Consider the following 13,537-nt stretch of genomic DNA (forward strand, 5'->3'; position numbering starts at 1 on the left):
CGATTGCAATATACTTAAACCTGTAGTGAGTTCAAACAATTCAGCAGTCTATTTTTTTTTAAAGAAGCTTTAGTTTTTGTGCTAATTTTTTAGCTGACCCCACCCCAATAGAAATAATAGCAGAAGAAATCATGCACGAACAACATTGCTAACTGGGGGTGCAATGAAAGGAAAGGAGAGCGTCCCGTCAATTCTTAGCACACATATGTCTTTTCTCTTTTACATCTGGGGGCATATAATACAATACATTTTTGCTTGGATGTGGAAAGGCATTAGAACATTTTTAAAGGACTTTCAATTTTTAACTGTCTTTCCAGTGTTCAATATTTGCCTCTTTTAACCCTGGATATCAGTAGAACAACTAACACTATCTTATTAAACTTGCATTGAAAAATACTTTACAAATGTTTTATAACTGATTTCTTGTACATATGTCTTTTTAATCTGAGCTCTGTGCTAGAAATCTAAGAAACTTAAAATTTGTGGAAATTGCACTTCCCCTACCTTCATTCTCATATATATTGTACATGTCAAATTAAGCTTGCGGAATTTCATAGACAACGTTTAAGAGTATTCTAATGTAGGCCAATCTCGATCCTACCTTCCCCCACTAATGTTGCTCACACCCCTTGGAAATGGGTATTCGGGACCTCTTCTGTGCTGCTCATGAGAAATCAGAATCCAGATGTCACAGAAACAGAACCAACTAACATTATGTTCATTTGTGATCCATAACATGAACATGAATTTTCAAACAACGTTTGCTGTATCTATTTTATAGAAAGATAAAAGCCAAATGTTTAAGCAGAAACATTTACATGGAAATCAATTTGCCAAGAAATTAGTAGCATGCGATGTTATGTTTTCATCTTTACAGAAAAGGATATTTAATTTAGAAAATGTATACTATTTCGATATTCAGTCTTAGAAAAGCTTATTACAATCATTAACATAGTTTATCAATGAGAAGAGTATAATATATAATAAACTGTCATAAATATGTCATTCCTGGCTGTAAATCGTTGGTTCCTGAGTAGGTGGATAACTGTATGTAATAATTGCATTTATTTTAACATCTAATAACAGCTAGTGAGTAATGTTGGGGGAAAATAATAATAAAATCTGGTTAATTTGTGATTTCCTCTGTTTATTCTGAAGCAAATTAAGTGTCAACCAGCTAATACGATACATTTTTCATTTTATGTGATTTTAATGTAATTCTCTGGCACAATGTTGATGCTTTAAAGCCAGAGTGTTTATGGAAGAAGAGAGACCATTCATAAAGTCCTTGCGATGAGAGCTTTATGATAAGATAATTTGGAAGGAATATGTGTTGCTTTGTCCATTGAAATTCCAGTGAATGTAATATGCTGCGTACCATGCGCACCCGCTAGCGCCTAATGTCTGCTGAAGACTACAATTACAGATGCATTGCAACCTCCAGGCAAATTTGCTCTGGAATTACAACTCAGTAATGGAAACCTGAGCCAAGCGGCATCATTTCAGCATGATATGAGTACTCGAGCGTGTAGTTAGGCGTGTTAGTATCAATTAATTCTGCTCACAAGAAGAAGACATGTTTTCAAACCACTTCATTTTTACTTTGGCGTATATGTAATTACAGAGCTCCGGCTAATAGCTAAAGAGAGGCATTCTGCCAAGGAAATAACTAGCATTATTCTCCCAAGAAATCATGTTTTTTTTTCTCTTGTTTTATTGTCTCAGCATGATGGGTGAGTAATACATGTGATTAAACATACGTATTAGGGCTTTTAGCAAGGGGCTGCCAGCACTGCCTCCTGGCTCCGGTACATAAGCCAATCAGCTGCGATTTTAACCTCCACCGAAGTCCATTATCCCAGTGAATACTCTTTTGCAATTCAAACATCCGAGATGAGATCAGTTTAATGCACCAACCTATCTACTTCGCTTTCCTGCCGAGTGTTATCACTGGTTATTTTTCCTTTCTTTTATCTTTATGTAAACCAAGTCCTGAATCACGTATGCTATTTTGTCCTTGTGGCATGCTCATCAATCACAGGGGCCTTGTGCATGCGCCCAGAAGGGACTAAGGAAACACATTGTACATTTCATTGCAGCACTGGAGTGATTTGGCGAGAGATCAGTGACATAAAAGGAGGCGTTGGCACCCACAAACAACCCGCGTACCCTAATTTGCAACATCTTCCAGTTATAATATGGCTCTGTCTTGTTTTGGATTCGGAATACTACGAAAGTACACCTTAGGCATCAGAAAACTGAAATGATTGCATGTATGACACCAGGATGGTTTAGCGTTACTTAGCATAAAGCCCGTTACACCAGGATGGTTTAGCACTGCTTAACACGACATCAATTACACTCGAATGTTGTATTTCCTACCAACATGATTCTGACTATACTTTGGGAGTTTATCTTTATAATTGGTTATTTATAACGTGCTTAATACTGAAGAGGACCCAGGATTCAAACCTGTGATAGTCTACACTGCCACTGAGCTATACCACCGGTGCAGTTTAGAAACACTCAACATGACTCCAATAAAACTAGGATATTTTTGAGCTGCTCCTCAATATATAATTTGCATTAGGAAAGTTTAGCGCCATTCACCATGACTTCAAATACATTAAGATAGATCAGGTCCACCCAACATGCGTCACTTCAATTGGATGGTTTACCAACGCTCAATAAGATTCCATAACACTAGAATGGTTTAGCATCACCCAAAATGGTTCAGATCACACTTGGATGGGTTAACACCACTCAACATTATTTCAATGAAACAGGAATGGTTCACGACAGCTCCTCAATTCTTCACTTGCACTTGAATGACTCTCCAATTACACTAGGATGGCTTAGCACCACCCAACATACGTCCAAATCACTTGAATGGTTTAGCATTATTCAGCATAGCTCGAAAGGTATACCACCACTGAATATAATTCTGATTACACTAGGCTGGTTTAGAGCCACCCCACATAAGCTCAATTCTCTAAGATACTTAAGCTGCAGCGCCACTCACCATGACTCCAAACAAATTAGGACATTCGAACCCTGGGAAGTTCGCTCAGCCAATCAGGTGGCTGGATAAGCACAAACAGTGTTCTGCCTGTGTTTCTCCAGCCACCTGAGGACCTTCCCTGGGTGACGCCATCTTGTTTGTGGGGAGGCAACAGGGAGAGCTTCCCTGTTGCCTCCCCATGCCGCCATCCTCCCCCCAGCCCCCAGCCCCCAAATACATCCCAAACCCTTTCTCCACCACCTCATTCCCTCCCCACTGAGCTGATGGACCTGGGCGCTGTGCTCTGGTTCTGGCACTCCTTCGCACACGGGCAGCGCAAAACAAATAGACTCAGTCCCTTTTTTTCCAGTTCTTATGATGGCCTTTTTTTTTTACAATAGATTGGGCTTGCATAATACGCATGGAGCCCAACTCTTGTTACAAAAAAACGATTTGCTCCCGGATTAACCCTGGGGCGCGAATAGCAATCAATCCCACTTAGGGAGGTGTACAGGGCTGGTAACCGCCCTCAGCCCCCACTGAGGAACTCTTTTTGCTCACGCCTACCTAGGCTCGAGCTGCGGGCGGTAAGCTGCTCTGTACGCCCTCCTAAGCGGGAGTGATTGCTACAGTTTAGTGACATTTAACATAAAATGCATTGCTCTAGGGTATTTTGGCACCACTCATCATGACTAGCACTATATTAGAATGCTTTAGTACTGTTCAAAATAACACCAATTGCATTAGTATGTTTAATCAACACTCAACATGACTCTAATTTATATAAAATAATGTATCCCTATCCAGCCAGCAGGATTCCGAAAACGCTAAAATGGTTTAGAGCCACTCAAAATGACCCCAACTAACTGCATTATCATAGTTAAGTGCCACTACACTACACTTAACTCCAACAACTCTAGGAGAGTTTAGCACCACTGAAGAAGATGTCAAATATTGTAGAGTGGCTCATGGCCACTACTATAGAGTGGGTCACAGTGAGAATTAGTCTAATTCACTAGTATGCATTAGCACTAATCAAAATGATATGAGTATTTCAACAATCAAGTCTGGGTGAGTGCCAGCAATGTTCTGCTTTGTGATGCTGCTCAGGCACGTAGGCGCCGCATGAGCGCGTGTGCTCTTGAAATTTTTATCTGATGTACAACAGGTATGGAAGGTGGCCAGTGGTCTCAATTTATCTAGCAGACATGTCATGTATGGGGCCACCATGTTGGGATGACTAGCATCGTGGCGATTAGTTAGACATTCAGTGCTTCCAATATGTGAGTTAAATTACAAATATAATACGGTTCAAAACTGGCATCACTGTGTTCTCACTAGGGTATGCAAGTGCATGCCACTCAGGCGGTAACTTGTCCTAGCAAATAAAGTACACACATGTCCTGCTCTTCTTGTGGCAATGCACGTAATGTTTTGCACATTTTTGTATCAGGGAAGGGTGTTTTGGGAGGTTAGCCTAGAAATGGTAGGCAGTCTATTTCCTTTCTGCACCAAATTGAAGGTGAAGCCATGTATGAGGTAAGGTGGGGTGCATACCCCAGGTTTGGAGCCTGGGATTAGCGGGATCACCTGATTAATGAATGCGGGAGTGGGAGAAGTAGTGAAGGCAGTATGGCCAGATACATCATGAACACCTGCAGAAGAAGCACCCAATGGGAAGCCCATATTGTCATTTATATTGCATTGGTACCATTGTACGTTCTGGCTTGTATCATTACTGGTTCCTAAATAAAGACGTGTCTTACCCACTGTGGCACGATGTAGCCCTAGACTGTAATGTAATGTAAAATGGGCTTGAATCATGCACCTCAGCCAGTTTACTGGCCTCGTTGTTCATAACACTGCAAGAAAAGGCAATCAAACTAACTTTCGGCATAATGTGTCCACCATTTTGAGGCAATGTTGTTGTGCTTCACTTACAATACCTTGTGTTCTGCTTCACAGCTTCGTGTGGCTCGATCTACAGCAACTTCAGGGCAGGTCTTGGATTATTTCAATGTTTGTACGTGTTTATAATGATTGATGCCCAAGAACTAAAGCTTTTGTGGTCAGTGTAATGCTTTGTAGGGCATTTGTAATCCGTGTTACATCATTCCAGACCATTAATTGAATTTGTGATGCAAGATTTACATGGTTACATGATGACACTTAGAGGCCATTGAAACACCCCATAGTAAGTGCTGGCTGGTCAAAACTCAAATCAATACTCCACCTTTACAAAACATGAAAGATATCAAAAGTAAAAAAGGAGCAGAAGGATTAAAACATCTGGTCCAAAACAACACAAAACAAGCGTTGTGAGCTGTCTGTAAAAGCATGTGTTAAGATAGTTTGAGCAAACCACAAAAACTGTCTTCCTGATCTTGGGTGCAAATAGGGAGAAAAGCTTTCAGTAAATCTCTAAAATGCCTGGGAGACAATACTTCTAGGAGTGTGTTAACTTAGAAGGTCGCCAGAAGGTAATGTCCACATTCCTGCAAAGCTACAAGATCCCACAACAACAGCAACATATCAAACAGCGGACCATGATGATTATTGATCTAGACACAGGAATAGTTGACACCCGGCCCAGCCAGGTATTCCATTGACTAGAATATCAATGGTAGCACAGTCCCTATAATGCCTGATGGACACTACAGGTACCAAAACAGCTCCCAAAAACATATGACCGCACAAACCAAGACCGATTCAGACCCAACCCATTGCCAAAGCGCAGAATGACAGATTTTGTGTGGAACTGAAAAGGTAGCTGCCAAGAGGCAACTTTTAACCAGATATGCAACAATGCTGTCTCCATAAAGGGAGGGTGGATATTGAAAGAATGTTTATCACAGCAATGATGTCAAGATATGGAGTGACATAGTGCACTGATTTTGCATGGAAAGTACAGGTTTACTCCCCAATGTGATTTTTCGAAGTCGCAAAGAATTGATGCATTCCTCTGAATCGGTTCTGCTGAAACACAAGCTATGGGGTCGGAACAAATCTAGGTTTTGCTTGGCACACACCCGCCAAGTGCCAAATGTGTTTTTATTTTTGTAAGCAAGATTAGAAATATATTCAATGTCTTCAACCGGTAGCTCTAACATGAATGCAATACAATGTATAATTTTCTCCCTCCCGGGTTACGTACATAAACATAACATATTGAATAAGTAACAATGGTATACATACATATGCAGCGGCGGAATGGGCGTTGGTTCGTAATGGTATCGTCCCTCGTGGTGTCTTGCGTCAATTGGTACTGGGGGATGGAAGGCTGGGAAAAAGGGAGGCGGATCTGAGGAGAAAAAGAATACAATGAATGTGGCGGTCTGACTAACGCCACGCAACAAAGATAGATATTAGCATAATCCCGCTAGTGCATATTCCTCCACGATTCAATGGCGTCTTACCCACATGTAGGCAGAGAGATCACACTCTAAACATTAAAGAATTATCTTTAAAACAAATATATATATGGACTAGCAATGTGGAGTCAGTAATTGATAGTTCTAAAGGACCTTATTCAATCTCATTAACCACAGATTTTATGTTGTGTGATGTTAGTGGTAAAAAAAAGAGCCTTTATCATTAGTAAAACACTTTCGAACATTGTGAAAACACCAAAAGGGAATCATTCTTTGGTAGAGAAAATTATGCGTTTAAAATACGTCTGCATGTAAGTTGTTAGTTATGCAGCTTTATTACTAAGAGAGAGCAGGACATACCATTTCAGTTAAAAGGTCACACATGTCACAGCGCCACCTCATAGTCGCCCTAGGACATTCACCTCCATTTCAGAGCTACACTGCACAACACATGTGGTGCTGTGACATGTGCAGCTTGTTAACCAAAATAGTGGTTAACCACTCCGGGTGATTGAGGCGCCTGCATTTAGCCAGGAGATGCTTGCAGATTACCGTGCAGGAAGAGTGGAATCTGCTTGGCCACTGGGCGTTATGGACTCCCCACCCTGTGTCCAGGAAGCAGAAGGTATAGACAAGAACCCTAATAGCCTCGACAGGGGGGTAGGGCTCACTTGCAGTCACTAATAATGCCTGAAACATTGTGAGCTGTAGTTCTGATGAGTAAAACCCGTGTACTAATATGAACTGGTTCACATGTTCCCTTCCTCCATCTTTATCAGGGCCAATTCTGTGTCCATAACTCATTTTTGCTCTACCAAAGAAACATATATAGCTTGCTTCCAGTCCTTCTCCCAAACATAAAGTCCAATATTTAAACAAACTACAAACCAAACATATCTACATGTGCAGTGTCCAAATTTAGACAACAATAGATTTTGAACTAAACTCAAACATGCAGTCGGTCATACTTAAGTAAATACTAAAGGAAAGAATGAATCTGGCAGATAATGTCTCTGCCCAGTGAACACTCCCCATTCAGCTGCAGTGCATCATCAAAATTAAATGTTAAAATGATTGATTTATACATAATCACATTTGCGTGTATAGCAGTACTGTACATATGTTACCTGTGCACTTAAAGGGTGCTTATTGGAAAAGTGAAAGATGCTCCCTCTTCCCCAAGAGCACCTGAGTGGCATACCCGCTTGATTGGTTTCTTTCTGCAAAAATTATTCTGCCCTCAAAAATAAAATCACTCGTGTGCCCTTCTCGTAAATTATATGGGCCTTGGTATTGCTGGAAAAAGGTATCTCCTTTTAAGGGATAACTTTTATATTACCCTTGAGGTGGGTTATCTACACTTTCTTGCTTTAATTCTGAAGATTAATGGCACCAGCTCCTGTGCAGAACATCTTTCAAGTTAGGGGAATTATCTCTAGAGTAGAATAAATGTATCAGAACACTTACGGTGTAAGTCAGGAGTAAACATTTCACGTTACAAGCTACTAGCCAGCCGTACAAATCCACTTATCACCTCAACTCTACAAATACAACAGCACACAATCTTTTTCTCACCAACAGTCGATTTTCACTGGCTAATGGCCAATGGCGGTTGCAAATTGTGAGCTTTGGGGTAAGTTCAAGAAAAACTAGGGATTGGAGGGAGATTCAGTTTAGGCTTTTTTGTGGACACAGACCACCATTCGGCTGGGTGGTTCACTGCTTGTGCCAAGTACAATGGTCGCCACCATTTGTTAACTCCTATTACAGGAGAGGGCATTGAATGGCCACGTTATCATGCTGCATAATGACATCACACACAACTGACTTCATCACGCTGCTGACTTCATTGCTCTAACGTACTGGAGAGTGCGTGGCCATCTTGGAATAACGTTTTGCCCCATTAGTTCCAAATGCACTACGGATTAAGTCCTGCTATACACAATAGTATGTCAAATGCTAAAAATTGCCATCACATAGTCCATGTATTATAAATAATCGTCTGGTAAGTACTGATACCACACACTGCAACTAGTTAATGTAATGTGTCTATCATAAAATACTTTACACCTTAGTGGTTTATAATAAGTACCCTATGAATTATGGTCTAATTTTCAATCGAAATGGAAATGAAGCTTCAGCAACTGATTAGCAGGTGCCTGATATTACCTAACATAAACAGGAAATCTCATACCTCATTTACAAAGCAGTTGAGAACATGTCTCATTCACACCCTGTTTCATATAATCCAGGTCATTAATCTGATATGACCCCCTGGCTTTATGTTTTTGGACCAAGTCATCACGTGTTTTTGATAGCTGAATTTTTCAATGATAAAGTTAGATCAGATTCCTAATGGGTTTTTTTCATATACCAATGCTGTTCTACTTTCCCTGTGAGAGATCTTCCGTTAAACGTGACCAGTGTACAGTTAGTCTGACATACATTTTTCTCTTGATCATCCCTGCATATGAGAGGCTTCATAGACAAAAAAAGTTAATATATCGGACAATCAAAGTTCCAGTTTGCATATCAACATTCTTCCCATTTGATTTTGCCCCATCAAAAGCTGTACCGTGTTCGAGGTTTAGACACAGCCATAGGTTCTTGATATGTATTAACAAGACTTTGATGTAAATTGCTCCCTTTTTGGAAAAGTGAATAATGGAAATGTATTGATTTGGTTGCCGTTTCAAATTATGTGATCATTTATTCTGATAAAATGTTTCAGTTTTGTGCTTAAGGGCTTAAATGTGGTCACTCATACAAGTTTAACATCTTGATTGTTAGGTGTTCCATGGATCAAGAGATTTGCAAAGTCTGTGTTAATTGTTCTCATTATAGCATTTGTGATAACCTTGTGTTTGGAGTAAGAAGAGGTTAGATTTCAATGTATCACCTTCCCCAACAAAACATCTTTGATAGGTTGTGTTTAAGATGATGAAATTGCCCATACAGAAGTCTGTCTTCAAATCAGAGGGATTCTATGTAGTATAATGTATTAGGGTAGTTTTATTGGTGTTCTCTGTGTATTCCTTGCTACTCAAAATACTGTTCTTGTTAATCATCATTAAATCCAAAAATGCTATTTCATCTTGGCAAGAGGACATTGTGGATTGTACATGTGGGATGCATACAATGACCCATGTACACATTTATTGAGATCAGTCAATGACCCTTTCTATGTTATCATCACATCATTGATATACCTTTTACAAAGTATAGTTTTCTACAACTGTGGATTCAAATATGAGAGAACATAGGCATGTTCATGATTATGCGTGTACAGGTTGGCAGTTCTGGGGTAAACAGAGACCCATTTGATTTACTTTGCTCTGATCAAACATTTGCATTTGCCAAATACAAAATTCTCCTACATGACTTGGATGGTACGTTCTGCCAAGAAAGTGGTAGGGATTTGATGAGGCACAGGTCTTTTGCCAAAAGTATACTGACCTAAACTTATGGCTTCCCCTTCAGGGATATTAGTGAAGATATGTTCTACATCCAATGAAATAAGCAAGTGATGCTCATTATCACACTGTAGACCTTCTATCACTTAGCCGCAAAAACCTGGAACAACATCCCAAAAGAAACAAGAAACACCAAAGACCATCTAAAACTCTGAGAATTACTAAAAACCTGGCTCTTTAACACCACAGCCTCAAACTGAAAACCAAAACAACAGAAAGGAAAAAGAATGACTAAACCGGACAGGACACTGACAAGCTCCAAGAACTGACCGAGAAACACTGACGGCACCTGGACGGGTGACGCCGGGCAGAGTGGAACACAGGCGACACCCATGGACACAGAGTCAACAACCCCAGCCTATCCCATCCAACATTTTCACCTGCCCCTTAGCTGCTAACTAGGCACCACCATGTTGTAGAATTGTTGAGATATCACCAATCACCACTATAACTGAGTTGTGGACACTGGCAGGTGCACTGGCCATATAAGTGGGAAGGAAGGACAGGTAGGGTTGTTAGTGGGAGCGAGATGTAAAAAGGACCTTGAATTCAGGACGGGCCCAGACCTAACCAGAGGCACAGGGTGCCCCTGCACCCCATCTGGAGAGATTATGCAAGCCCAACTCATCAATTCAGGATAGAGATGCCAACTAACCAATTCCACTAACAATTTCCTCCTCTGCATACACCTCTCAAACTCCAAACCAAACACAACCACAAACCTACAGCACAACAAACAGCACAAATGTCACTACACTGCAACAACAAATCAAAAAAAGACACATAGAAACGCACAACAGTACACGACGACTACCGGCCGCAAACATCCCAGTCCCAGCCAACGGACCCACCGGGCTGAGGCCACCAACAGCACATCACTGCATTCTTGCACTTTTCCAGCTTCCTCCCGCTAACTCACCCTCCCTTCCTCTTTCAGGGCCGCCGAAGTGCCAGGGGACCACTCCGGTGATGATAGTGCACGGTACAAATGTCCTTTAACATTAACATTAACATATTAATGACATGAATGGTGTCATTGATGTAAGAGTCTTTTATGATCACAAAAGGCGTTAGAAAATGGTCCATAAGTCTAGTCTGGGGTTCTAAATCAGAACCTATACCGGACACAATAGGCATACAGGTGTTGATTCTTATGGACCTAAGACAATATGCAGAGGGCTAGAATATTCGGTTCCTCATTCAATATGAATTCACTGTCAATCAAGGTAATCCAATAAGTGTGTTTAGGTAGGGTGATACCTAATGACTATGTCACCTCCCTTATTCACCAGGCCAATAAAAATAGTGTCATCTGATCTGAGTCTCTCAATAGACCTCTGCCTTATGCAATGTTACGTTTATGTTTCCCACCTTACCTGAGACTTGGTGATCTGCTCGCCACTGTTTCATCCTTTGATTGCTCGTAGATCCCTTGCTACCAAATGGCCTGCCCTCCATCTCCCCTGTTAGCTCCCGCTCCCTTGTTTCTCTGCTTCCTTCACCGTGTTCTTCCATCTATGATTGTATAAAACTCTATTGTTTCCTGAAGCTGAGCTGAACTCAATACATACCCTAATAACAATATCTCATGTTCAATGTTGTCGGGTAAAGGCTCTAATTTCTCAACTTGATTTGGCCATGAAAACACTACAAAAGAATTTAACAGTCACTAGTCCCCAAAAACCAGCTTGGCAACTGACTAACAGTATGTCCATTGTCCTAATCAATCCACTAAGATGTAAACATGTTTGATTGCATTGAACTCACCTCCAGCAATTGCAGTTTATGTCAATCAGTTGTTTGGGCCAGTCACTACAAGATGAAGCTCTTCCACCAGCTATAACCTGTTCCTGGCTTGTTCATTTTGTATAACCTCCAAAACTTCAAACTGATGATCTCTGTCCAGAAGTCCATGTAGGCACTGTACCTTACTTTAAGAAGTTACGGGTCTGCATATTCATCCTAACACCTTGGATTTGCTAAAGATTATAGTGGCTAATGGCTCGGTTTCGTGCAACGTGTTACTAATTCTTCTGACACAACCGAAGCACCTTCTATGGATAATGGATATCAAAGAGCATCCAGTCAATTAATCGCATTCTTCCATTCTGGCTTAATGGCCGCCGTGAAACTAGAGTCGCGTTTCGCCAATCATTCTGTGATGTAAGTGCTATGCACACAAAGGGAGCGTAAAAGAAATCATTGTAGCAGTTCTCTGCAGGTGATTGTCTCCATTTTGGTATGATACAAAATTTCAAGAATAAAAATAAAGTATAACACAAAAAGTGCACGACTATTTCAGAAGACAGTTAAACATCAGGTATGCTACAATGTGTAGTAACACACACAGATTATATCAAATTAATGTGGACGTTTCATCAGAAAGGAGGAGACCTAGAATTCTAAACGTTGGGATTAAAATGTTTGGGTTTCTAAAACGCAGATTCAGCGCAATATTTTAGGTCACCACAAAAAAGAATGTGCGCAGGATTTATAAACACACAATATCATTTTGTACTAAGAACTCTGTTATTGTAAAAAAATTGTTTAGCAGAAATATTGCACCTCTAATCACAGAATAAAGAAGGTATTTTGAAATTACAAACCTGTTTAAAAAAGCATCCTATTCCATCCTATTCTTAATGTTCGATTTTCGCGCAGAGTATCCCTCTGCTCCCGTTTGGGCTGCAGTTACTCCCTAGGAAACAGTGGCCGTCCATCACTGGGAAAGGGGACTGCCTGGGACTGCCTGTGCAAACCTGCATGTCGCGCACGCACCATAATTATCCATCCAGGGCTTATTATTTACACACGACTCGCACAACCGGCCAGCATCATAACTCAAACGCCCGTGCAATACGTTACGCTGCGTGACACTCTCCTGATGTGACTTGGTAACATATCACGTGCTGGCTATCCAGAGTGTGGCTGGAACCGCTGAAGCAGAGTACCGTACAACTAGAACTGGCGTCCTGCAGTCATCGAGCACACACAGCAGCTGTTCAATACTCTGCACACAACCTGCAAAAGTGCAAGACTGTGTACTAATGGAAGAATTGAGGCTATTAAGTACTTGCATTCCGGCGCAAGGAGTTGTTAAGAATATATCTCATTTGAAAGAAAAAAAAAACGTTGTTGTCTATTAATCACAAAGCAATTTGGACTAACATGTATTAACCCACGAATAGCAAACAAAACCAGACAACAATTTGGAGGAACTTTCATTAGACCATGAATAGTCAAGTAGAAGTCCCGAGGTCCAAACAAAACAAATATATAAAGCACTTAAAATAGACATGGAACCGATTCATGGATTTTTTTGCATGGTTCAAAGTGACTTTGTACTGCTAAAAAGTGACTTTTCACTGCCGACACAAACCCTGATTCCTGGAACTGTTCAACGTGGATTTTTACAGTGTAAAGTCAGTGCAAAGTTCATAAACTCTTCTTAACAAGTGGATCATTACACTGTACGAAGTTGTTAAGTGTGGTAGGGCCTGATTCATGGAACGTTTAGCACAGTGCAGAGTGCCATTGCACTGCCAACAAAAACCCTGATTCACAGAGCGGTGCAAAGTGTATTTTGGCTGTGCAAGTCACGTTGCACTGAAAAAGTACTCTTTACACTGTGAATTAGGCCCATTTAGTAGGGTAAAAAGAGTACTTTTGTGGTGCAAAGTGACTATGCCCTG

General features: G+C 40.7%; 1 protein-coding gene across 1 annotated transcript in view; it reads right to left on the reverse strand.

Annotated features, from left to right (window-relative positions):
• Positions 1–13,537, reverse strand: part of GLI3 (GLI family zinc finger 3) — a 558,606-nt gene that overhangs the window by 214,982 nt on the left and 330,087 nt on the right. The window contains exon 4 of the mRNA XM_069613300.1: positions 6,197–6,302. Within this exon, the coding sequence (XP_069469401.1) occupies positions 6,197–6,302 (106 nt within the window). The remainder of the gene's footprint in view (positions 1–6,196; positions 6,303–13,537) is intronic.

Source organism: Ambystoma mexicanum, chromosome 5p, assembly GCF_040938575.1.
Source record: "Ambystoma mexicanum isolate Mex_15411 chromosome 5p, UKY_AmexF1_1, whole genome shotgun sequence".
NCBI lineage: Eukaryota > Metazoa > Chordata > Amphibia > Caudata > Ambystomatidae > Ambystoma > Ambystoma mexicanum.